General features: G+C 40.8%; 1 protein-coding gene across 13 annotated transcripts in view; it reads left to right on the top strand.

Moving 5' to 3' along the window:
• The window catches only part of APBB2 (amyloid beta precursor protein binding family B member 2), a 410,561-nt gene that overhangs the window by 194,580 nt on the left and 188,912 nt on the right, over positions 1-27,069 (top strand). For all 13 annotated transcript variants that reach the window (XM_074396049.1, XM_074396050.1, XM_074396052.1 and 10 more), the window contains one exon: positions 2,120-2,935. In XM_074396049.1, coding sequence (XP_074252150.1) covers positions 2,120-2,935 — 816 coding nt within the window. The remainder of the gene's footprint in view (positions 1-2,119; positions 2,936-27,069) is intronic.

Genomic DNA, 27,069 nt, shown 5'->3' with positions numbered 1-27,069 from the left:
GTATTTTTAGGAGACACGGGGTTTCTCCATGTTGGTCAGGCTGGTCTTGAACTCCCGACCTCAAGTGATCTCCCTGCCTTGGCCTCCCAAAGTACTTGGATTATAGGCATGAGCCACCATGCCTGGCCATGGCTTAGAAGTCTTAATCTGTCATATTCAGGATATAAAATCTACTTAAATATTAAAAATCACATAGGAACTCTGATGGCATTCTTTCTGAAAATATGTATGGTCATAAACAAAGTAAATAAAAATACCTTCCTAATAACATTGCTAGAATGTATGATAGTACCTAGCATCATAAAGCAGCCTCATAGAAATTTTTTTGTCATGCCTTTTAGGAAGCCAGAGATTTGCACTTTCTCGTAATGTCATTCTAAATACCCAAAAGTCTAAAAATAACATTCTCTCACATATCTGTGCTCTGGATATGTATCTCAGGGAAAACTTCATTTGGTTTGAGGTAGGCCCTTCTCACATGAAATGCTACTCTTGAGTGAAGTTAAATTGTCAATTGAAACACATGTTTCCCATAAAATCGTATAATAGTTGTAGCCAAACAGTAATAAAAAAACAATTTTTAAAAAATTTAATTGTCAAGAGAATTGTTTAAAAGCCAAACCTTCCAGTGGACTGGGTGGAGAAAAAGGAAATTTTGAAAAAGAAAGACCACACTACATTCTCTGTTTCTGTAAAATGAGTCCTATGAACTCAGGTGGGGTACTAGGTAAGAAGGAATCCTGCTAAATAATAACTTTAAAGAATGGGGCTGCATCTCCTAACCCTTGGGGTTACAGCCCTTGACTCTCTGCTGGGCCACATGTCCATTCTGTTGTAAAATGGTTATGGCCTAGAGTGAAGGATGGATGTGTTGCCTTGCTTCCTGGAAGCGCAGGGACTCTAAATGAGTAACTTTTTTCTAAAATTGTTCAACCTAAGTATTCGATGATGGAGGGATACCTCTAAGCTCCCAAATAGGGAAATTCTTCCCCTTCTCTCCTGAGAAGATCCCTGTTTTGCCTGGGGGAGGAAGAGGGAGTTGTCAGAATACAATTTCAGGAATTTTCAAAGCTGTGCTTTGGTTCATCTGCTGCTGGGGTAGAAATCATCAAAGTCTCTGTGGAGGGCAAAAGGATCAGATAAGAAAGAAGTCCCTCCTCATAGACTGGGAAATCTGAAACCTCAGGAATTCTTGCTGGTGAATTTTATCACCTTCTAGTCTGAGAAACCTTTATTTCTTCCTAGCAAGAGACATATAGAATAAAACTAATGGCGCAAACAATATTTGAGATAAACACAATTGTCAGATAGTTTCCTAGGAGTTCCACAGGGGCGTGTGATGACTGCAAACAACTGAGTCTATATTTTAATTAAGTGGAATATATTCAGAGTCCTCTGGGAGCTCTAACATGTTGTCTGTAGCCAAGGGCTCAATGCTACAGTAATAGTTTTGTGTGCTTGTGTACGTGTTCTTCAAAATTTAAGCCATTTCTTCAAAATGTCTGTTTAGTACAAACAGTAATCTCAGGCCAAAAATTTTCAGAAAGACATTTGCAAACTCTAATGGAGGCTTGGTTTTCCAGGCATTCAGAACACAGTTTCTAAACATGGTTGAGAAAAATGACCTTGGATATACAGAACATCATTGAACAATGACCTTTCAGGTTAATTAAGAGAGCTGAAGCCCCAGAGGAATCTTGAGCAATTTTTTGGTGTTGTCTGAAGGAACAAAAGAATAAAAATGTGGTGGGAATATTTGGAAAGCAGATGATTTTTCAAGCTTGTGACAAATGAAGACGAGCCACCAGAAGAAAATGCTTTTATGTGAAAAAAGAGAAATGCTTTTTTTATTTTAAGTAAAATTTAGGTCCTCAGACTTCTTAGCTTTTCTACAAACTGGCTTTTGGGTATCCACGTTAAGCCCTTTATTTGCTCCTATTTAATTAATATAGGAACAAATGGTGAAATAAAGAGGAAAATGAGTCCATTCTACAAGCATGTATGTGCAGTGGAAGCATTTCTTTTTTCAGTTTTCTGTATAGAAATATTTACTCAGACTGCATGCTAAGTAATTTAATCATGGCAGGTGTCTAATGACCAGTTTTTTTTTTTTTTCCAGCTGACTCAGGGGTTGATACCTTGGCAGTGTTTATGGCCAGCAGCGGAACTACAGACGTCGCAAATCGGAACAGCCCAGCCACACCACCAAACACCCTTAACCTCCGTTCCTCCCACAATGAACTGTTGAACGCTGAAATAAAGCACACAGAAACCAAGAACAGCACACCTCCCAAATGCAGGAAAAAATATGCACTAACTAACATCCAGGCGGCCATGGGCCTCTCGGATCCAGCTGCACAGCCCCTGCTGGGAAATGGCTCCGCCAACATCAAGCTGGTGAAAAATGGGGAGAACCAGCTCCGGAAGGCTGCAGAACAAGGGCAACAGGACCCCAACAAAAACCTAAGCCCCACTGCAGTCATCAACATAACTTCTGAGAAGTTAGAGGGTAAAGAGCCCCACCCACAGGATTCCCCGGGCTGTGAGATTTTACCCTCCCAGCCCAGGAGAACTAAAAGCTTCCTAAATTACTATGCAGACTTGGAAACCTCAGCCAGAGAACTAGAACCGAACCTAGGCAACCGCCATGAGATGGTGGAAGAGAAATCCCAGCCAGGCCAGGGCCAGGCCTCCACCGTCACTGGGAATGGCGATTTGCTGCTGCAGAAACCAAACAAACCCCAGTCCAGCCCTGAAGATGGCCCAGCAGCCACAGTGTCATCCAGCCCAGAGACCAAGAAGGATCATCCGAAAACGGGGGCCAAAACCGACTGCGCGCTACACCGGATCCAGAACCTGGCACCGAGCGATGAGGAGTCCAGCTGGACAACATTGTCCCAAGACAGTGCCTCACCCAGCTCCCCGGATGAAACAGGTACCCCTGGGGAAGGTGTAGCCTCAGCTGGCGCTTTCTTTTGGTCTCTTCAACTGTTGGTGGAGTTAATCTCCAGACTGACCAAAAATGTCCTTTTACGTGCAGAGAGGAACATGAGCCTCTTGCGGTAAAATTGGGCAGTTTATGTGCAAGATTTTATTGCGTTCCTCAACCATATCTTAGATTAGTTTCATTTTGGATCATACATAAAGTTGTTTGTTTCTGGGAAGCATTTTTCTAAAATAAACAGGTCCTTGGTGCGAAGTACAGTAAAATATCATCTTTTTAGAGATTATACTTCCAGTGCATAGGTAGACCATTTCTTATGCTATCTAGAAATGCTGGGTTTTGGTAAGCAAAATAATAAAAGAAACGCAGTTGTGGGGGGAAGGATATAATCCAACTAAGAACTGTTTTAAAGTTCTCAAAAGAACTTTTTTATGATGAAGCTCCCTGTTCATTAAAGGCATTTCCCTTTTGACATTTACTGAGGAATATTTTGTTAGCCTTCAGTAATATTTGAAAGTGGGAAAATGGTATTTCTTGAAAAATATATTCAGAAGCTTTTAACTAGTCTAATTGAGACCAGTCTTTCTTTACTTTTGTCTATGTTTGTAATATTTTGGATTTCTCGGAGGTGATAAAATTGTGACAGAAATGAACAGGATCCTAAAAGCTACTTTAAATCTCATTTTCTTATAGCTCCCACTTTACTGATCATAAGATTGAAAAATGTGGAGAACTTTATTGTATCTGAATTCAGTGTAAACAAGCACTCAGAAAGGGTAATTTTTTAAAAGTAGTCCATCAGTTCCCCTAATGGATCCCAGGGGAACTGATGGAGATATATACTGTTTAGAGATATATACTGTTACATCTCTGTGCTAATAGAGATATAACAAAGAAAACAGACAGAACCACCGGAGAAGGAAACCACATTTTTACAACTTATGAGGTAGATAAATTACAAGGACTAAAGATAAGGAAAAGAGTTAAGATAGTAACTTGCTTAAGAATTTTAAAAAGTCACATTATTGAAGTGCTCTTTAAAACCCCAGTACTTTAAATGATGCCTAATGCTGCGGGATGTGGCAGGAGGGAGGCGAGATGAGCCTATTTCATCTCATGACTGTCTGGCCTCGAACATTATTGGAATCATAATTATGTTTAGTAATGATCCTGAGTTCACAGCTCTCTGTTACTTTTTACCCATTTAGAGAAATCATATTCTGCAGCTGATGGACATTGTCACCTACTTGAGTTTGTATCTCTTAATACATGAAAGACTCCTTGCACATCTTCCAGCCAAGTTCAACCTCCTGTGTTCTGCATTTACTGATGCCCTGCTGTATCCCTTTGGTCATGGCATCCTTTCTGCTGCTCTTCCTGGCACAGCTGGTTCTGTCATAGTTAAATTTTAAACTAACCTAAAGTTTTGGCCAGGTGCGGTGGCTCATGCCTGTAATCTCAGCACTTTGGGAGGCTGAGAAAGAGGATCACTTGAGCCCACGAGTTCAAGACCAGTGTAGGCATCATAGCTAGACCCCCATCTCTCCCCCTCCAAAAAAATTAGTTGGGTATGGTGGATGGTGGCATGTGCCCATAGCCCCAGCTACTCAGGGGGCTGAGTCAGGAGGATCACTTGACAAGGAGTTTGAGGATGCAAAACTGTGATCATGCCACTGTACTCTAGTCCTGGTGATAGAATGTGACTCTGTCTCAGAAAACATATATGTATTTTTAAATGAATAATTAAGCTGCCTCTGCCCCTTCACTCTAGCCCCCTTTCCCAGTGATGACCATTAGCTTATGTTTTTATTTCCTCTCAGAAAACATTTGAGTCATATATCCACATATTAATAATAGATTTTAAGGCTGGCACAGTGGCTCACGCCTTTAGTCCCAGCACTTTGGAAGGCCAAGGTGGCAGGTTGCCTGAGCTCAGGCGTTTGAGCCCAGCCTGAGCAACATGATGAAACCCCTTCTCTGCTAAAACATAAAATTAGCCAGGCATGGTGGCGGGTGCCTGTAGTCCCAGCTACTCAGCGGGCTGAGGCATGAGAATCACTTGAACCCAGGAGGCAAAAGTTGCAGTGAACCAAGATCCCGCCACTGCACTCTAGCCTGTGTGACAGAGTGAGACTCCATCTCAAAAAAATAAAGAATAATAATAATAAATTTTAAAATTTACCCAAATTTTGTGATGTTTTTTAAAGACTCCTTATGTTTTAGAGATATATACTGTTATACTAATATATGCCATAGTGTAAGTATATAATGCAGTATAGTACATACTGATACAAACAATATTGTATATGGGATTTTCTCCAAAATAATTGGGATTAGAAGGATAAAAAAAGAAACAAAATTGCCCATAAGCTGCTAATTGTTAAAGCTGTGTCATGGGTATGTGTGGATTCATTATGCAGATTCATTATTCTGTTTTCTAATTTTGTATGTTTAAAATTTGCCACAATAAATAGTTAAAACCAGGAAAAAGTTACCCCAAGTAGATTGTTTTATGAATACTTTGCTTTTGTCACTCAAGAATGTATTTTATGGCCGGGCACGGTGGCTCAAACCTGTAATCCCAGCACTTTGGGAGGCCGAGGCAGGTGGATCACGAGGTCAAGAGATCGAGACCATCCTGGTCAACATGGTGAAACCCCGTCTCTACTAAAGGTGCAAAAAATTAGCTGGGCATGGTGGCGCGTGCCTGTAATCCCAGCTACTCAGGAGGCTGAGGCAGGAGAATTGCCTGAACCCAGGAGGCGGAGGTTGTGGTGAGCGAAGATCGCGCCATTGCACTCCAGCCTGGGTAACAAGAGCGAAACTCCATCTCAAAAAAAAAAAAAAAAAGAATGTATTTTATAGATCAGTCCATTTTTCTACTTCAGTCTTTTTAAGAATTATGTATGCTGTTTCACTATACACAAGTTCCATGGTTTATGTAGCAAGTTCCCTGCTGATGAGTATTTAGGTATTTCTGTCCATAGCCTCTGGGCTTATTGAGTGCTGGTGTTATTAAGGGCCTTTGGAGAGGGCAGAATTTAAGTATGCACTCCACTGTACCTACTGGGACTCTCGAAATGTACCTGTAACTCTCTCTTTCCAGAAAGACTTTCAGCGGCCTCCCTGCTGTAATGCTTCCCACTCATTTGCTCAGTGTACTGACATTACTTGCTGTTGGGTTCCCACAGAACATATTACAGTGCTTGGCCTGTGATGTGAACTAGATTAGAGCTTTTTGACATATTAAGAAGATATGCACTCTGAAAGTTGGTTTTCTCTCTGAAAGTTGCTTTTGACAGGATGATGGTAATCTTGGATAAGTTGCTAAGGATAAGTGTTTCAAATCAAATATGCTCGAAAGAATGTATTAGCTGTGACTGAAAAGCAATGAGATTGTGTTTTTAAGAAATATTAGAAGCCAAGCCTATGCCAGCCTTCAAAATGCTCGCTTCGGGAACTCTGCACCTACTTCAGTGTGTTGCAATGTCTCAATATTAATAGTCACAATTTTGGGAGCCCTCTTTTGGAATTGCCTCAGTCTGCTGTGGATCCCTGTGAAATGAAATCTCTTTGCTTTATAATCACACTTTAGAGTTTCAGGTAATAATATATAAATTAGTGAGTGAAATAAAATAAGCAGTTTTTTTAGCATTGTATTTCTTTTGATTTCATCCTTCCTGTGAAACATACTGTGTTTAAAATAATCATGATCAGCCTAAATTAACATTGTATGTTTCACTTGTAATGATAAAGTTGGTATTTATTATGTATGTTTTATATAGTATATATGTGCATATGTGTATACATATAAAATAAACACAAATACTGTTGAAAGAAATAAGAAAACAAGAGCAAATATTTTGTGATATCTTAGTATGCTATGCTATAGTACATATATAAAAAGTGTGTATTTGCCCGCTGACTGGCCATGTGTTAAGTAAATACTCATCACAGTGGTGTATGTTTTATGACTAAATCATAACACCATTATCTTTGGATTCTAGACTGCACTTTGGGGAGCCTAGAGAAATAGAATAGACTAATTTCTACTTTAGGGGCATCCTTTTCAAGTTAGATTATCTCTGTAAAATAAAATGCAATAGCTAACCCAGAGACTGACTCCTTTCTATTTTCCTTTACTACTGAATCGCCCCTCCAGCTTTTTAGTCAATCATGTATACAATATGTGGCTGTCCTTTTCCTCCTATGCAGTCTGTCCTTTGAGAAAACAAAAGGCTATTTGAAAAAGGAAAAGCGTCTGTGAAATTACTGTTTTCATAGGAGTTTAGAAAAGTTCAAGAGTGCCCTGGCCCTGATTCTACAAAAGATTGTACAAGGTGAGAACTTTGAATCTAGTTAGGGTTTTTTTTCAGAGATACAATTCCCTCAGTGTCCCCAGGTAAGCATGATGACTCAGATAAATAAATAGCTGTCTGTCAGATTGTGTATCATCTTCTGTTAATCACTTGATGTTTCATGTTTGCTTTATGGAAACTTTGAAAAGATGCGTCATTTTGAAGCTTCCTGGGTACGAGTTTCAGTGGTACCAACATATAATTTTATGTTTAGTTTGGGGTTTAACAAAATTGAAGACACAGGGTATGAAACTAGGTGGATCTTGGGTAGAAACTGTTTCAAAATTAGATTCATTGCTAAAGTGTACAAGAGCAGAATTATACACAGAGAAATCCAAGTCTATGTCGTGTGGCAATGGGCCTCATGATCCATTAACTTATCATTAAGAGCATAGGCTTTTACTGTGTCTACGCGGGTGAGGAAAAAAGGTCAGCTTCCTGAGTTCAAATCCCAACTCTGGTATATCTAGGCAGTTCTCATAGCCTCTCATCTATAAAATGGGGATAATAAGAGTGTTTTGGCATAGGCGTGCTGTGAAGATTAAGTGAGAGCATTTTCAAAGAGCTTGTAGAGCAGTACCTGGCATATAGCAGGAGCTTAATGAATTTTAGTGATTATTGTATTAGAGATCATCAGTATCTGTATAGTGGTATAATGTAAGTTTGCTTTTCTCTCAGTTATGAATTACCTATATTTTGGACTCTGAGTTAAGACTTTCTGGACCTTAAGAGCAAGAGTTGGTTCATCTTCATCTTTGTATTTTCAGTGTCTGGAATATGACAAGTGAGTTTAACAAATTCAAAAAATGACTAATTGAATGAAAATGGGAGCCATCTACATATCCCAAAATGAACTTGATATGTTGAATAAGACACTCGATGTTATGTCTCAATGCCTGGTTTTGGCATTGGCTACATATTTTATAACTTCATTGATTCTGTTGTCTCACAGTAGGTGAAGCTGAATAACCTGAGTTACTGGGGAAGTCACACTGAGATTCTGCAGGCTTACCATGTGCCAGATCCTGTTGGTGGTACTTTCTCACTCTCAGGTGGCCATGCTGGCACTTGAACCTAGGTCTTCTGACACAGAATCCAGTGTTTTACCACAGAAGCTAAATACATCAGATTTCATCTGGTTCAACTGGATGCATATAGTAGTATCTTGAGAATCCAGAAAGTGGAAAATTATATTTTAGAGGTTTTTCCATTCCTGTAAGAAATTGAGATTTAGGTCAAATGCCACCTCCACTGTGAAATCTTTCTAGACCCTCTGAGCTGTAGAAAGTCCTTTCTTTGTATTCCCAAAGAAATGTTTCTAAGTTTCTGCTTTTTATCTTAGTGGCATCCTGCTTTACTCAAAAGTTTCCATTTACACTTAGAGCTCCATGAAAGTAGCAGCCAGGTCTTCATTATGTGCGTATGTGGACTTCTTCACACAGTATGTGGCACATAGTACGTTCCGTAAAGTTACTCATTTGCTGGTTGGTTGGGTAGATTCGCTATCATTAATGTGTGTTCTCTGATGTTTGCTACATCAGTATACCTCTAGAAATAGAAAAAGTAAGATTTGTATAAAATAATTGTAGAGAACGCTTGGATAGGGTGATTCTTATTTGTGGTCTAGGTTCCTGGGAAGGATGAAGAATTGGGGCCAGTAATTCAATCTATCGCAAACATTCTTTTATTTGAGTCTGTAACCGTATGTTGGAAGGGCCAGTACCAAGGAAAAGGGCCATTTTGGTTTCAGTTGACTTCACATTTTGCCTTGAATTGCAGATTGGTCTAGGGTTGTCATAGATTGTTTTCTGTTGCTGTAATGAAATTCCTGAGACTGGGTAGTTTATAATGACAGAAATCTTTTTAGGTCACAGTTCTGGAGCCTTGAGAAGTCCAAGAGCATTGGAGAGCGCCTTTTTGCCGCAGAATAACAGCAAAAAGGCGAGGGTATTACATGGCAAGAGGGAAACTTAGGCCTGTCTTCCACTTCCCATAAAGCCACCAATCTAATCATGAGAGCCCTGCCCTGACGACCTCATCTCATCTCATTTACCTCCCAAAGGTCCCACTTCCATTCAGCATATGAATTTGGGATTAAGTTTCCAACAACATATGAAATATGGGGGACACATTTAAACCATAGCAGTGTTGCTTTCAAGTTTGAATCCTTTGATGTCTTAAATTGATTGGTTTTCACTCTTGAGGCAAACAAAATGGAACTCTTTTGCATAGTTGATGATAGTGAGAGCCACAAACCTACTTATGTCAGCACAACTGGCAGTACCTCTTATTTCTGGCTTTAGCTACTTAAGAGTGTTAAAGCTTTGGATAAGTCTGTATTTTTCATGCTTTTAGAAACCACTTCTAACTGCTCATTTTATGATCTTAAATGGCTTTTGGTAGTTTTAATGGTAAATATTTTTTTTCCGTTTTTCTTAAAAATCTTAGATCCATGGGTGGGCGCAGTGACTCACGCCTGTAATCCCAGCACTTTGGGAGCCCGAGGTGGGTGGATCACTTGAGGTTAGGAGTTTGAGACCACCCTGGCCAACATGGGAAAACCCTTTTTCTACTAAAAATACAAAAAAATTAGCTGAGCGTGGTGACACGTGCCTGCCATCTCAGCTACTCGGGAGGCTGAGGCAGGAGAATCGCTTGAACCTGGGAGGTAGAGGTTGCAGTGAGCTGAGATCACATCATTGCACTCCAGCCTGGGCAACAGAGCAAAACTGTCTCAAAAAAAAAAGAAAAAGAAAAAGAAAAAAATATCCTCGGCCCAGGCTTCAGCTGGTTTGCCCTGCTGAATTAATTGGAATCTTATAAAGACCTTGAGTGACTCACTAGCCTTCCTGTTATGTCTTCTCAGTTGAGAGTTCCGTGATGCGACAGGAAGAATTCGAGAAGGCAGATGTGAGGTATTTCCAAAATAGTTTAGGCACACTGTGTTCTGGGGTAGATGGTGCATTTTCCAAGTGAGATTTTAGCACTTCAGGGGTAAAATGTATAAAAATATTTCTTATTTTACCCCATGAACTTAAGAAAGAAAAGAATTTGTGTTTTTGGAAAGTTCTACACAAAACTATATGTTCTAGTGAATAAGGTAGTTTTGGCTTGTCTTCCATTATAAAGTATCATAAGAGGTACTTCAGGGAACAGAAAGGTGAAGTACAGTGAGAAGAGTGGCAGCCAGGATCTAACAATCATTAGTGAGCTCACAACAGCAGACATATTCAAGATGGAACCAGGGGAGGCCTGTGAGAGGCTCGAGTAGTATGAGAGGGAGAAACGTCAATTGTTCAGGATGTGGATGTTAGGGCACTTGAAGTTATCTGTGCTGGAGAGGTTTTTTTTTTTTTTTTTTTTTTTGTTTATTTTTGAGACAGAGTCTCGCTGTGTCGCCAGGCTGGAGTGCAATGGCATGATCTCGGCTTACTGCCAACTTCTGCCTCCCGGGTTCAAGCAATTCTTCTGCCTCAACCTCCTGAGTAGCTGGGACTACAGGCACGCACCACCATGCCCGGCTAATTTTTGTATGTTTAAAAGAGACGGGGTATCACCATATTGGCCAGGCTGGTCTCGAACCCCTGACCTCACGATCTGCCCACCTCAGCCTCTCAAAGTGCTGGGATTACAGGCACTACCCACTGCGCTTGGCCTGTGCTGGAGTTTGAACAGACTTTCAGTGATAGAGATCTGGGGAGAGCATTGTCCCTCAGAGCTGTTGAAAAGTAAAGTATCTTTTCTTTTTGAAACAACCACTAAAGAAGTTTAATTTATGATTGCTTTCTCCCTCTTATCTCTACTTTACTGATATTTTGGAAATGCAAATTTTAGTTCTTAGTTTGGCAAGTTGTTTAGCTTCTGGGGAGATGGTCCTGTGGACAGTGACAGCTCAGGAAGCAACTGAATGTAGGTCTCTAGGAGTTCTGTGTGAGGCCTCCCAGAAGTACCAGGTGATGCTTTCATACCTTGGAGGAGGGCATGCAGTCACCAACATTGTGAGCGAGTGGCTCAGTGGGGGCAGAGAGACAAAAACACTACTGGCCACTTTCAGAAATTTTCTGGTCAAATTTCATCATGAGCTATTTGACTGGATGAGTTTTCTACCAAAAACAAAAGCAAGCAAACAAAAAACCTCTTAAGTTGGCCAGGAGCAGTGACTCATACCTGTAATCCCAGTACTTTGGGAGGCCAGACCTTCTGGCCAACATGGTGAAATCCCATCTCTACTAAAAATACAAAATTAGTTGGGCGTAGTAGCGGGTGCCTGTAGTTCCAGCTACTCAGGAGGCTGAGGCAGGAGAATCGCTTGAACCTGGGAGGCAGAGTTTGCAGTAAGCCACGATAGCACCATTACACTCCAGCCTGGCGACAGAGTGAGACTCTGTCTCAAAAAAACAAACAAAAACACCCCTTAAATTAGTAAGTAATAAGAGGCTACAGAAATATCCAGATAGCAAACTTGAACTTCTCTACATCTGTGGGAAATTGAAATCCATCTGTAATTTTACCATGATATTTCACTGAGCAGTATTGTTCATATAAGTTAACAATAGTTCAAGAATTTGTGAATTTGTTCATCGTGACTTTGGTGATGTTCATTAGTTTGTTCATTCATTCTTTCATTTGTTAACTGATATATACATACACTTGCCAGTCATTTTTAAAAGTCCACTCTGTGTTCTGTGCTAGGTGCCTGAGTCATAGAAATAGATTAAAAGCCAGCCTGTGATGGCACATAGCTCACATGAAGTTTCCTGTCTCTATGGATGAAGCCCCCACTATATGCAGAGTGCCTGACAAAATGTGTCTTTGTGTTCTTTGCCCCATTTTGCACATCATACCTCAGTAAGAAAAGATAAAGCCCACTCCAAACCCTGGATAGCCTAAGCAAAGAAGAGGGGGAGATGTTAAGATGTTTCGTTAGTTTTTAAGGGCTGGTGTAACAAATTGTCACATACTTGGTGGCTTAAAACAATAGAAATTTGTTCACCCGTCATTCTGGAGGATAGAAATCCAAAGTCAAAGTGTCATCAAAATCTCGCTCCCTCTGAAGGCTTTAGGGAAGAATCCTTCCTTTCCTCTTCTAAGCTTCTGATGGCTCCCAGAAATGCGTAATGTTCCTTGGCTTGTAGCTGTACCTCTGTTTTCACATGGCCTTCTTATAGGGACACAAAGTTATTGGATTTGAGACCTACCCTAATCTAGTGTGGCCTTACCTTAATTTAATTAATTATACCAACCAAGACTGCTTCCCAATAAGATGATATATGCTGAGGCTCTGGGTGGACATGAATTTTGGGGGGTATATGGTTCAACCCAGTACAGACATCTTACAGATAATTCCTTAATAGATGCAACAGGGAGGAGATGTGAAAGGAATCTGCAAGAATTATTATATTCAAAATTTTCAAGAAGGAAAGCTGACAGTTGCAGGTCTTGTGAGACTTGATAAGTGAGTGGAATATACTGTAAGGGATTTGTACATAATTTTGGGTTGCCTTTGTTCAAAGTCTTCATTGTAAAGATGAGGAAGCTTTGGTATGGACTGGTAAACCTGAAACTACAGCCTCAACTGAGATTGGAAATAAGTGTGGAAATGGTAGAAAAACAGGATAAAGACATGGTGAAGCTTAATATTTAGCAGTATGGTTCAGCTCTGGAGGGTGGGATGGTTCAGGGATGCTGGCATGTGGAAATGCCTTTATTCCTTTGATCAAAGCTTAAGAACAGAGAGACAAGACTATCAGTAATAGCCATGTTTTTCTTAGCCTTAGTTCAGGAGACATTGCTTAGCAAACATGCAAGATTTTCTTAAGGAACTATGCAGAATATAAAATAAAAGGATATGACCCTGACTTTAGGGCAATGTAAAGGCAATATGACACCTTAAAGCATCAGAGTTCACAAACAGCAGCACTGAAGAACGCACAAACTCATGGACAGATTTTGTTCCATAGACAGTGTTATAGAAAATGCTTAATTAGGCCAGGCATGGGGCTAACGCCTGTAATCCTGGTACTTTGGGAGACTGTGTCAGGCAGATCACGAGGTCAAGAGATCAAGACCATCCTGGCCAACATGGTAAAACCCTGTCTTTACTAAAAATACAAAAATTAACTGGGCATGGTGGCGCACACCCATAGTCCCAGCTACTTGGGAGGCTGAGGCAGGAGAATTGCTTGAACCCAGGAGGCAGAGGTTGCAGTGAGCCGAGATCATGCCACTGCACTCCAGCCTGGTGACAGAGTGAGACTCCATCTCAAAAAGAAAAGAAAGAAAAAAGAAAAAGAAAGAAAATGCTTAATTAGATGCCAATGCTTAGAAATTGAGAGATTTTACCTAAAAATAGGGGACCTCTCATTCCTCTTGTAAATTCAGAAATCTCACAATGCTGATCTCAAACGCTAAAGAGATAACAGTCAGCAGCAGCCCCTTTAGATGGGTCCTGTCCTCTCCAGCTCAAGACATTGAGCTTGTGGCCCCCTGTTCCCACCATCAATAGACTTAGCCATGAATATACCTGGAACTGTTGGGGTAGAAGAACCAGGCTAATGTCGATCTTGCTTGTTACACCTGCATACAAGTGTGATGCCATAGTAGCGACATCCTTGGATCTACAGACTTCTTTTAATCATACACATCCTAGTCTCGGTCCCATGCCTTCTGGTAGAATCATAAAGTGTGACATGAACTGTTAAGCAAAACATGCTTGAAATTTCTAAAGACATCTCTAGATGACTTCTCAGAGTCTTCCATCTGTTAATCTGGTTAAGAAGAGGGAAAACATTAGCTTTTCAAAACCTAGGATGTGGGTGGTTCATAAATTTTGTGCTCAAGTCTGACTCAGTTAATATGCCCAGTTTGCCTTCATAAATGTGGGGTAGTTACCAGTTACCCTTGTAATTTATTTATTTTGTTTCTTTATGAGAACCCTTGGGTGCAAAACAGTGAAATAAAAGCTTCATATTCAAACAGATCTGACTGGAAAAATCAAATTATTTGACTATTAGAAAATGATGTATGTTTAACATTCCATGTAGAATGGTCAGAAAGTGAGAGAATGAGATAGCCCCCAGCCCACTTGCGTCTACCTGAGAGGTGAGCTGATACTTATTGTGTGTAAGCTTTTGTCTTTTTCTTTAGCTTTTCATAGATTTACTCTTGAATATGATTGAATTTGATCCTCACAAAAATTTGTCCTTAGTACATTGGACATTGTTAGTGGATATTTTTCTCCCTCAGTGTTACTTGAAGAATTCTTCATATAGAACTACAGTGAATTGGTATATCTGGGATATCATAAAGGTTGCTCTTTATCTTATAAATATCTTGTTGGAGAACCTGATTTTGTTATGTTGTTTATTACCAAACACGTCTTCTCATATACATGATGATGTATGTGATGGTTAAGGTATACAAGATGGGTGGCCCCTGAGAGTCTATTTTATCTCTAATAGACATGAAGAGTGTTATTAATAGAATTTTCCCCAGAATGTTCTATGGGAAAATGTCCCAGTTCCATGTGGAATTGTCAGAAAGTGAGAGAGTGGAGATGATTCCGACTCCATACCATTGGGAAGGGGCTGATGGGAAGTGTAGCAGAGGAAGTTCAAGAACTGATGGAGGCCTCTAAGGACACTTCTCAGTAATGGTCCAGCTCTGCAGTTCCTGCTTTGCTTTACAGTGGGGTCCTTTGACCAACATTGCTATTCACTCCTTGCTCACTGTGGACAGAGGAGCTATTCCATAGCCTGTGCTCTTCCCTTCTTTCTCTAGAACAAGCCCCAGCCTCTTCCAGGATTTCAAAATGGCTTTCATCTTTTAGTTGATGTCCTATCTCTCTGTCTCCTTCCCCGCCCCCCACTTTTGTGTTCTGGGGAAAACAAGGGCCCCAAGTTAGAGAAGGGACTCTATGCAGAACACATGAGAGAGAAGCCATTTCATCTTAGGCTCATTATATCTTTAATGGAGGATTATTGGATGGGTAATAATCCAGAATGTGATAAGTTAACCTTAATCAATTCACAGAGTTCCTTGCAGTTCATGAATGTCTCTTATATGCAAGGAACTCAGCTTAGTGCTCTGGATGATTCCAAGATTGATGGACAGTATTTCCATCAGGGAACTCATAGGCTCTTTCCTCAAGATTCTCCTCTTATGATATTTACCGCTTTCTGTGGTTTAGGCTCAGACATCCTTCTCGTTCTAGCTTCATCACTTTCTTAACCTCTGAGTTCCAGGTTTTCTGATCCCTAAAATGAGAATAGTAATAGCAGTAATCTGCTTTATAAGATTGTCACATATAGCCCTTGGTACAACAGCTGGCCCACAGAAAGCATTTTTTGAAATATTAGCTGTCGTTAGAATTACTGCCTTACTTCTGCTTGGAGATGGAAAGTTTCCCAGGATCGAGGCCAGTTTGCCTTTGCTATTTATTTATTTATCTATATTTATATTTATTTTGAGACAGGGTCTCACTCTGTCACCCAGGCTGGTGTGCAGTGGCGCAATCACTGTTCACTGCAGCCTCAGCCTCCCTGGACTCAGGTGATCTTCCTACCTCAACCTTCTGAGTAACTGCAACTATAGGTACACACCACCACACCTGGCTAATGTATATATATATATTTGATAGACGTGGGGTTTTACCATGTTGCCCATGCTGGTCTCAAACTCCTGGGCTTAACAGCCTCCCAAAGTGCTATGATTACAGATGTGAACCACTGTTCCCTCTCTTTTTTTTTGTTAAACCCCAGAAGTAAGTTCATACAATAGGCATTTATGTTTGAATGATTAGGACAACAATTAAACTATTATTTATACTAGTTTTACAACAAATTCTAGGTAATAGCTTACTTCCAAGAGGTTCACAGTAGTTAGGGAGATGCATAAATCCTTTGCTTCTCAAACTGTGTGCAGGAGTATGCCCTGGAGATCTCACTGAAATGTAGACACTGATTCAGTAGGTCTGGACTGGGCCTAAGATTCTGCATTTTAAAAAATCTCATTTTCAGTTGCAGAAGTTTGTATTTTTAATAACCTCTCGGGTGATATTGATAACCCTGGTGCTCAAACACTTGAGTGGTGAGACTAAACTGTAAGCTACAGAAAGAAGGGATCCAGTCTTTGTTCCCTGCCATATCCTTAGTGCCCAGAATAAACAGTGCCCAGGACATTCTTTTTACTTATGTACTTTTGAGACAGGGTCTCAAAAGTCCAGGCTAGAGGCCAGTGGTGTGGTCACAGCTCATTGCAGCCTCAACCTACTGGGCTCAAACAATCTTCTCACTTCAGTTTCCTGAGTAGCTGGGACCACAGGTACATATCACCACACCTGGCTATTTTTTAATTTTTAATTTGTGGAGATAGTCTCCCTGTGTTGCCCAGGCTGGTTTTGAACTCCTGAGCTCAAGCAATCCTCCTGCCTCAGCCTCCCAGAGTACTGGGATACAGGTGTGATACAGAGTTCTGGGATACTGTATCTCAGGCCACCTGGCTCTTGAGACATTCTTGTGTTCAATAAATATTATGGAATAAATACAGTTATCTCAAAATATAGTAGTCCGCCTTGTTCACAATTTCACTTTCTGTGGTTTAGTTACCTGCAGTACACCGAGGTTGGAAAATATGCCATGGAAAATTCTAGAAATAAAGCATTTATAAGTTTTAAGCTGCATACCGTTCTCAATAGCACAATAAAATCTTGTTCCCTCCTGCTTCGTCCCACCCAGGACGTGAGTCATTGCTTTGTCCCGCATGCATACCCATGCTGCCTGTGAAACTCACCTGTGAGTCACTTAGTAGCTGTCTGTCTCTGTTACCAGATCAGCTGTTGCTCTGTTACCAGATCAGTATTGCAGTGCTTGTACTCAAGTCACCCTTATTTTACTTAATAATGACCCAAAACATAAGAGGAATAACACTGACAATTCAGATATGCCAAAGAAAATCCGTAAGGTCATGATGTTGTTTTATAGATTCGAAAATCTCTTTAATGCACAGCTTCATCAAAGGCAGCTGGATTCTCTTATCTGCTTCTATCCTTAGCGTATCTTAGTAAATTGTTTTGGTTGAAGTAGGTGAAGAAAACCCTGCAGGTGTAATACAGATACATAGATAAAAAAGGGATGACTGTTTTAATGGTCTTTCAGGTAACTGTGGATATTCTTTTTTGATGTTACAACAAAATTTTATAATTTTATAATTTCTTAAAGGTTAGTTACAGTGTGGACTCTGAAATGATAACAAGCTTTTTTGCACTCTTGTATGTAAATATATTGGTCCGTCATACATTTTAAGTGGATATTTAACCATATGTAATTTTATAACATCATCCATTGGTTATTTGTAACATATTGGTTCAGTCAGTTATGAAGATCTTCCAAATGTTGAAACATTTCATTATGCAATATGAAAATATTACATTTGTGAATCTTACCATGTCGTTAGAAAAGTCTTCCATTATTGGGAAGCTGTCAAGCTCGCTGTGGTAGATACAAGTTTTCCAAAATTCTGACTTTTGCTTAAAATCTTGCATTTGATCATTGCCAACAAATAGTGTCAGTTATTTCCCTTGAAGTGACAGGCCCACCTCATTTATTTTTGCAAAAATGTCTACCCAGTATCCAAATTTGAATAACTATAGTTTGTCTATCAGCTGTTCTTTCACGTAAATGAGGTGTTGTGTGAAGAAGCAGCTAGTTCAGCTTGCAACTCAATCGCATGTGCTTTTCCTTGAAATGACAGTGCTACCTCAGTATGCTGTGGAGCACTTTATGTGTACTTTCATTGAAAACATAAACTTTGGGGTTGAGATTTAATAAATTAATAATTCCTACTACTTCAAGGACATTATTACATTGGGGAACACAATAACTGCTAATATAGCTTATGTTACTGTCTTGCTTCATGCTGAGATGCCAGCAATGTTATCAGTTATTTTTTGTGCCCCATCACTTAAATGTCAACACAGTGAAAAAGGTTGTAAATAGCATCTTAGTATTATGAAAACAGCTTCAACCTCAGAGACTCCCTGAAATCCCCTTTGGGAACTTCTGCTTTAGGTGTAAGTATCAGTGCTGTCAGCAAGTCGGCTGGAAAGAAGAGTCTATGAAGAATAATAACTGTGAGAGAAAGTCAGATAAGTAGGTGGAGGCTAGAGAAAGTGCCAGTGTACCTAACTGACCTTGCTTGTGTTAATGAAACATGATTGATGCTTATGAGAGAAAGAATGCCCTTTGTAAGGTGGAGTTTGAAGAAAGTATATCTGGTATTGGCTAGAATATGTTTGTGGAGTAAAATGTTACTGAAACATCAGGAGTTTGGTCTAGGACCTGCTGCTTGCTGCACAGAAAGCCATCCAATAAGATGAATATTGCCAGAGAAGAAGGCTTTAGTTGGGTGCTGCAGCTGAGGCGACAGGAAATCAGTCTCAAATGCATCTCCCTGACACACTAAAATTAGGGGTTTATATAGAAGGGAAGAAACTTAACCAGGTGTGGGAAAACAGGAATTAGGGAGGTGTAAGGAAGAGGAGCTGGTCAACAGAAAGTAGGTGGTACCGGCGAGGGTGAAGGGTCTGGCATCTCATTGTCTAAATGCCTTGATCAGGTAAGCTTCAGCTCCTTCATGCTATCTAGGAGGCCTGATGGTTAGGTTCCTGAAAAAGGAACTCAGATAAGACAGAATTAATTTTCCCAAGTTTTAAGACTGAGAGATCAATTTCTATGTTTATTCAAAGAAACCATACACATCAGCAGTGTGGGACAATGGGGTCAGTTTCAAAAGGAGGTATTCAGACAATTATGAGAGTTTTACAGTAATCTGTTTAGATTATGAGGACTGGACAAGACTAGTAGTTTTCAAAATAGAGTGGAAGTGGAGGAAAGGATGAATCTCTAGAATTTAGTGATTGAATAGATATGGGTGGAGAGGGAGTGAGTAAAATCAAAGATGTCAGATTTTCAGTTTGAAGACTAAGAAAATGTAGGTTTTCAGAAATAGTAGAGAGGGGAGGAGGAACTAGTTGTTGGAGAAAGATGATGTATTTGATTTTAGATGTTTCAGTTGTGATTTGGGAATAATAGCCAAGGATCGACATCCTGAAGAAAGAGTTGCCATTTTTAGGGAGAAGTCAGAGAAATTCAGACTTTGTCACCTGGACATTAGATTTCTGCTCCCTGTCTGAGACTCGTCTATGTTCTTCTTCTTGTTGTGTGTTGTTATTTTAACCAAGATTTAGAGGAGTGATCAGATGAGGATGGGGTAGAAACATGGGTGCCTTAAACAGATTGAGTATTATTAGAGAGCTGTCTTAAAAAACAAAAACGGTGAAGACCTGGCATGATGGCTCATGCCTATAATCTCAGCACTTTGGGAGGCCAAGGTGGGTGGATCACGAGATCAGGAGTTCAAGACCAGCCTGGCCAACCAACATAGTGAAACCCCATCTCTACTAAAAATACAAAAAATTAGCTGGGTGTGGTGGCAGGCACTTATAATCCCAGCTACTTGGGAGGCTGAGGCAGGAGAATCGCTGGAACCCAAGAGTCAAAGGTTACAGTGAGCAGAGATTGTGCCACTGCACTCCAGCCTGGGTGACAGTGCAAGACTCTGTCTCCAAAAAAAAAAAAAAAAAAATCAATGAAGTTCTTATAATGGTTTAACCAGTCTTCTTTTTTCCTCATTTTAAATATTAAACTCAACTTAGCCATAGTTCTAGAAAAAATGGCTAGATATCTCATTCACCAATGAACTCTCAAATACATTGATGACACACCCCATTTCTCTTATTTTTACTTCTCTACAGTAAAGTGAAGGGGCCATATGTGGAAAGATAAGCATGCTTGAGCACTCACAAGTTAATGTTGAGAATTTCTGCCAAGTAAGACACTCAACTGTGCCTCGATGAAATAACTGTGGCCAACAATCTAGCTAAGAGCCTGTAAAACCAGGCATTAAAAGCAGATTCATGGCAGGGCACAGTGGTTTACCTCTGTAATCCCAGCATGTTGGGAGGCTTAGGCAGGAGGATCTCTTGAAGCCAGGAATTCACCAGGCTGAGCAACTCAGACTCAGGTGGTGGGTCTCCAGAAGCTGCATTTTAACTTCCTCCTCTATGCACCAAGTTTGAGAAACATGGCTCATTCAAAAAAAAAAAAAAAAGGTGAAAGGCTGGCACAGGGTCTCACACCTGTAATCCCCAGTACTTTGGGAGGGTGAGGCAGGAGGATTATTTGAGCCCAGGAGTTCAAGATCAGCCTGGGCAACATGGCAAGACCCTGTCTCTATAAAATTAAAAAATTAGCCAGACGTGGTGATGTGTGCTGGTGTCGGCCGTGTAGAGGCTGAGGTGGGAGAATTTAGGAGGTCAAGGCTGTTGAGCTGTGTTTGTGCTACTGCACTGCAGCTTGGGCAACAAAGTGAGACTCTGTTTCAAAAAAAAAATTTTTTTTAAACATAAGCCAGACATGGTGGCACATACCTATAGTACTCAGGACACTAAGGCGGGAAGATGGCTTGACCCTGACATTTGAAGCTATGATGGTGCCGCTACACTCCAGCCTGAGCAACAGAGCAAGACTCTGTCTCAAAGAGAAAAAAAAGATCCATTTCGGAGAGATGGACTTATTAATCAACTTCATGAGAAATACTGAAGCCAAAATAAGAATCTATTAATTTATTTTGAGAATTACCACTCTCCTAGGTGTTAGATTTCTTGGTACTACATGTTCAGTGCCCATTCTTAATGCTAGTATGCCATTTCCCAAATAGAAATAATTATTCAACAAATGGGAAACCCAAGGATAAACTTGGTTGCTTGGGGAACATGGTTTCAGCCAAAGGGATGTTGGATGAATCAAATGTTTAAATGGTGTCAGGTTGGGGTAGTCTAAGGTGTGCTGTCCTTCTTTTCCTTGAGACGACGCTACTTGGGACCTAGAATCCTTGAAGTGCGTTGCCTAAAAGTCCCTCTTTGGAGAAAAGAGAATGATTGCTTTTTTGAAGTTACTTACATTTAAGATACAATAATATTTTATATTGATTTAAAGATAAGTCATACTATGTTTGGGAGCCATCCTATCTCTCTCTTATTCCATTTCTTGATTTTGATCCGTTGGCTGATTCAACTATCATACTTTAAGAGCAATTGTATTTTCTTCATTTGCAAGTCTTAGAGGAAATCTCGTTGTAGCTAGTAAGTTTGGCCTGTGTCTGCCTGCAGCAGAACTCCTAGGTGTTTCTTAAAATGTAGATTCCTGGGCCCCACCTGTGCCTTACAGACTCGGACACAGGTGGTGTGTCTCAGGAAGCTGCATGTTAACTTCCTCCTCTATGCACCACGTTTGAGAAGCATGGCTCAGTTGCTGACACAGTAACTGCTTTAGTCAGGCTTCTGTTGTGTTTAAAGTGCTGTGTTCTATTGGAATGGATACTGATCTGGCTAACATTTAACAAGAATCACAGCCCTAATGAAAAACATGTGGAAAACATTTATTTTCCTTTAAAAAATAATGTTTTCTTTTGTTTTTGGCGGAATCAAGTAGAAGTGGCCAGGCATGGTGGCTAACTAACACCTGTAACCCCAGCACTTTGGGAGGTTGAGGCAGGAGGATCGCTTGAGGCTAGGAGTTTGAGACCAGCCCGGGCAACATAATGAGACTTCATCTTACAAAAAATAAACACGAAATTAGATGGGCATGATGACACCTGCCTGTAGTTCCAGCTACTCAGGAAGCTGAGGTGGGAGGTTCTCCTGAGCCCAGGAAGTCAAGGCTGCAGTGAGCCAAGATCACACCACTGCGCTTCAGCCTGAGACAAAGGGAGGAGACCCTGTCTCAAAAAAATTTTTTGTTTAAAAAAAAACCAACAAAATACAAGAGTTCTTAATTGCTCCTGTGCTCCAGAAATTAAACCACTGAAAGTCTCTTCTCTGGTTCTTGACCCTAAAATGGAATTTGTGCCATAAGCTTTACTGCACTGTGAACACTGAATATTTAAAGTCCCAGCTGTGCTATTACTAAATGCATGATTGTGGCTGAGTCACTTAACACCACACGTTTTCTCCTCTGTCAAATAGGGTTAATAACAGTCTCTGCCTCGTGGGGTGATTGTGATGATTAACTGAAACAAGACGTGGAGCACAGAGTGTAGTGGTTGCCATGCAGTAAGGGCTCAGCACACTTGGATTTTATAAATATTCTGGTATGGAAAATTAACCCTCCCACTGAAGGAAAAGCACAGAGAGAGAGTAAAAGAGGAACTATGATTGTGTAAACAAACAGAAAACAACTTCAGATAAGCTACAGAATAGGCTAGAACATGTAGGCAGGGAGACCGTGTTTCATAGCGTAGGGATCCTGCACAGGGCGGGCCGGCCTGATCTCCATCTGGCCCGGTGGATTGGCTTGTTCGTCATTGCCCGTGAGGCTGTCTTACTTGAAGGGGTGAGGAAGGTGCTGGGTCCCGAGGGTGGTGCAGCTCTCTGGGCCTGGATATTGGGGGTCGGACTTCTGCTCATGACACTCCTGCTCGCAGGCTTTATACCAGCATTACTTGTAGTGGTTACCAGTGTTGCCATCCAGTCATTTCACACTCTTTATTGAACAATTTTCCAAGTGTTGGTTTGCTCTCTTCCTTACTACGTATTTAGAGGTGTCCAAGACTGCAGTTCAGCACGTATCTAAAAAGTTAACTGTGTCAAAAGATAAATCTATAGCTGCTGAAGTGAACTAAAAAGCTGTGTCAACCCGGTGCAGTTGCTCACGCCTGTAATCGCAGTGTTTTGGGAGGCCAAGGTGGGAGAATTGCTTGAGGCTAGGAGTTTGAGACCAGCATGGGCAACACAGAAAGACCTCCATCTCTACCAAAAAAAAAATAAAAATTAAAAATTAGCTAAGTCTGGTGGCGTGCACCTGTAGCCCCAGCTACTCAGGAGGCTGAGGCAGGAAGATCATCACTTGGGCCCAGGTGATCAAGGCTATGATTGTGCCACTGCCCTCTAGCCTGTGCAACAGAGTGAGACTCTCTCTCTCTCTCTCTCTCTCTCTCTCTCTCTCTCTCTCTCTCTCTTCTCGCTCTGTTGCCAGGCTGGAGTGTAGTGGCGTGATTTCGGCTCACAGCAATCTCCTACTCCCTGGTTCAAGCAATTCTCCTGCCTCAGACTCCTGAGTAGCTGGTATTACAGGCACGTGCCACCACACCCAGCTAATTTTTGTATTTTTAGTAGAGATAGGATTTCACCATGTTGGCCAGGGTAGTCTCGAATTCCTGACCTTAGGTGATCCACCAGCCTCAGCCTCCCAAAGTGCTGGGATTATAGGTATGAGCTACCTCGCCCAGCCAAGACCCTGTCTCTTAAAAACAAACAAACAAACAAAAGCAGCTGCATTGATAGTCAGGTAAAGCATCCTAGTTTTCATTCTCAAAAAGTTGTTCTGAGTATTAAGTGTTAGCAAAGACGCTTTTCTCCCTGTAGTATTTTTAGCCTTAACAGTTTTCACTCTATTAATTTCAGTATGAGTGTGGTGTCTGTGCGTGAGTGTGAGAGAGAGATGGGGAGGAGGAGGGAGAGCGAGAGAAGTGCTCTGATTGTGGAACATCATCGCAGGTAGAATTTTTGTAACTTCCTAGTTGCAGACCACTCTGAGCATTCTCATAGAAGATTCTTAAGGAAACCTCAGCCCACCTTCTGAAGGATGAGATGAGTTGCATCTTCCAGTGAAATGCCCTCTGGGGTCTGCAGGTTCCAAAAAAAAATCCTAGAAAATCAAGGAAGATAGTGAATTATGGAAGAACTATACAGATGATTTTCAAAGCTGTAAATTAACAAGTGTGTCTGTTTTTGGAGGAGGGGATAAAAAGTCTAGGGCTTGTTTGTCTGTGTGTTTTTGCTGTTTTTCTCTGTTCACTTGCCAAAAACAAAAATGACCTCACTTCAGACACAGGGATCAAAGCAGGAGAAAACTGCTATAGTTAGAACACTATAGGTTTTTTCCATGTACTTTTTTGACTATATATATATATATATATATATATAGAGAGAGAGAGAGAGAGAGAGAGAGAGAGAGAGATGGAGTCTCACTTTGTCGCCAGGCTGGAGTGCAGTGTTGTGATCTCAGCTCACTGCAACCTCCACCTCCCAGGTTCAAGTGATTCCCCTGCCTCAGCCTCCCGAGTAGCTGGGACTACAGGCGCCCACCACTACACCTGGCTAATTTTTTGTATTTTAGTAGAGACAGAGTTTTACCATGTTGCCAGGATGGTCTTGATCTCCTGATCTGGTGATCCGCCTGCCTCGGCCTCCCAAAGTTCTGGGATTTTTGGTGTGAGCCACTGCGCCTGGCCTGGATATATATATTTTTAAAAATAAACAGGTTCACTTAGTATCTCTTACTCTGGCCTAGCACAGTTTCACCTAAATGGTTTTGAAAGTTACAGTCTTAATATTAGGGACAGAATAGGTTAAATAGTCTTAATCTTGGGGATGGAATAGGTAAGTGTGAGGGCGTGAGGGTTTTTGAATACAAGACATTTTCCAGGGGACTTTTAAAAATCAATACCAGGAAGCAAAATAAAAAAATTTAAAAATAAAAACCCAGCCAGGCATGATGGCTCACGCCTGTAATCCTAGCTCTTTGGGAGGCCAAGGCAGGCAGATTGCTTGAGCTCAGGAGTTTGTGACCAGCCTGGGGAAAATGGTGAGACCCTGTTTCTAAAAAAAATTTATAAAAATTAGCCATGCACGGTGGCACACATCTGTAGTTCCAGCTACTCAGGAGACTGAGATGGAAGTTGCAGTGAGCTGAGATTGCACCACTGCACTCCAACCTGGGCAACAGAGTAATACCCTGACTCAAAAAAAAAAAAAATTGAAACTCATCCAAAATGACCAGAAGTCTATATAGTCAGCAGATTAAATCTTCTCCCTCCCAGACCCTTATTCAGGCTTTCTTTCTTTCTTTTTCCTCCATTTGCCTCCATGGAGCGTAAAAACCCAATTTATACCTTCATGAGCTGTAACCTAGAGTCTTTGCTCTGCTTGGCAGAAGAGGAAGAGAAGATGTCACATAGAGTTTGGAGCAGGATGATGATATGCAACTTTGAACATGATGGATGTAGTTCGGGATTAAATGAATCACTGTTTAATCTGTGTTACTTTGCTCATATGGACACACTTGGACTCAGCACCCATTTCCTGTGCAGCGGCATATTTGGTCTGGATTACACTGGGGTGAAGCATTTCTCCCATGAGCATGCCACAGCTCTGCCAGGAGCCTTCTGGAAGTGTGAAAGGTTTGCTGTGGCAGGCTGTGGAAATCCTGAGCTGTTTGCTGAGTTTCTCCTTGCCTTCCTCCCTTTCTCCTTTCTAGTGTGTATAAAAAGTGATTATGGCACAATGCCTTTCATGAGAAATAATTGGCTTGGGATGTATCTCACCACTCATTTCTGGCACTTTTGCAAAAAGGGCACCTTTTTTCATGGTAGACACCTGATACAACTGGAATATTCTTCTAATGTCCAGCAAGAGTAAGGCAGAGTGTGTCAGTTTTAGATTAAGTATTATTTCATGAAACAGTTTTTACAGTTGAATGTATACAGGCCTGCCTCCTAAGGTTGCCTTAAGACCCACATTTATTTTTAGGAAATCTCGTACTTTGCAGACTTTTTTCATTGTCCGTTCTGATACTTGAGTGCATTGTGCCTGTATGTGTATTATAAATCATACATATCTGTGGTATACTAATACATGCATAGATACAGCATATAGAAAGAGAAATAGATGATTAACAATAAAGTACAATTAGAAAATATGCTTTCTTCGTAATCTCAGTGAATTATTATGAGATCACTTCCACTTTTTAAAGTTGTAGTTAAATACTCGTAAGACAAAATTTACCATCTTAACTGTTTTCAAGTGTATAGTTTGGTGATATTAAGTAAATTTATAATGTTGTGCAACCATCACAGCCATCTACCTCCACACTCTTTTTATCTTGCAGAACTGAAACTCCATACCCACTGTACAATAACTTCTGCTGGGTGTGGTAGCATGTACCTTTAGTCCTGCTACTCAGGAGGCTGAGATGGGAGGATCACTTGAGCACAGGAGTTTGAGACCAGCCTGGGCAACACAGCAAGAACCATCTCTAAAAAGCAATTAACAAAAAAGAAAAAACCAACACCCCTCCCCGTTGTTTCCCCTACCCCCTGGCAATCATTATTCTACTTTCTATCTCTATGATTTTGACTACTCTGAGTACCTCATGTAAGTGGGTGGAATCATATAGTATTTGTCTTTTTGTGACTGGCTTATTTCACTTAGCATAATGTCCTGAAGATTCATCCATGCTGTAGTATATGTCAGAATTTCCTTCTTTTTTTTTTTTTTTTTTTAAATTTAATTTTAAAGCCTACAGAGGCAGAGTGCTTGGCTCATGCCTGTAATCCCAACACATTGGGAGGCCGAGGTGAGTGTATCATCCAAGGCCAGGAATTTGAGACCAGCCTCTCCAGCATGGTGAAACCTTGACTCTACTAACAATACAAAAATTAGCTGGGCGTGGTGGTGAGTACCTGTAGTCCCAGTTGCTTGAGAGGCTGAGGCAGGAGAAGTGCTTAAACCTCACTGCAGAGGTTGCAGTGAGCCAAGATTCTGCTTCTGCACTCCAGCCTGGGTGACAGAGTGAGACTCCATCTCAAAAAATAATGATAATAAGTAAACAAAGCCTACATGACTTGTTATTCTCAGGTGGTCTTCCATCC

This window comes from Saimiri boliviensis, chromosome 3 (assembly GCF_048565385.1).
Source record: "Saimiri boliviensis isolate mSaiBol1 chromosome 3, mSaiBol1.pri, whole genome shotgun sequence".
NCBI classification, from domain to species: Eukaryota; Metazoa; Chordata; class Mammalia; order Primates; family Cebidae; genus Saimiri; species Saimiri boliviensis.
This window is presented reverse-complemented; position numbering and strand designations above follow the sequence as displayed.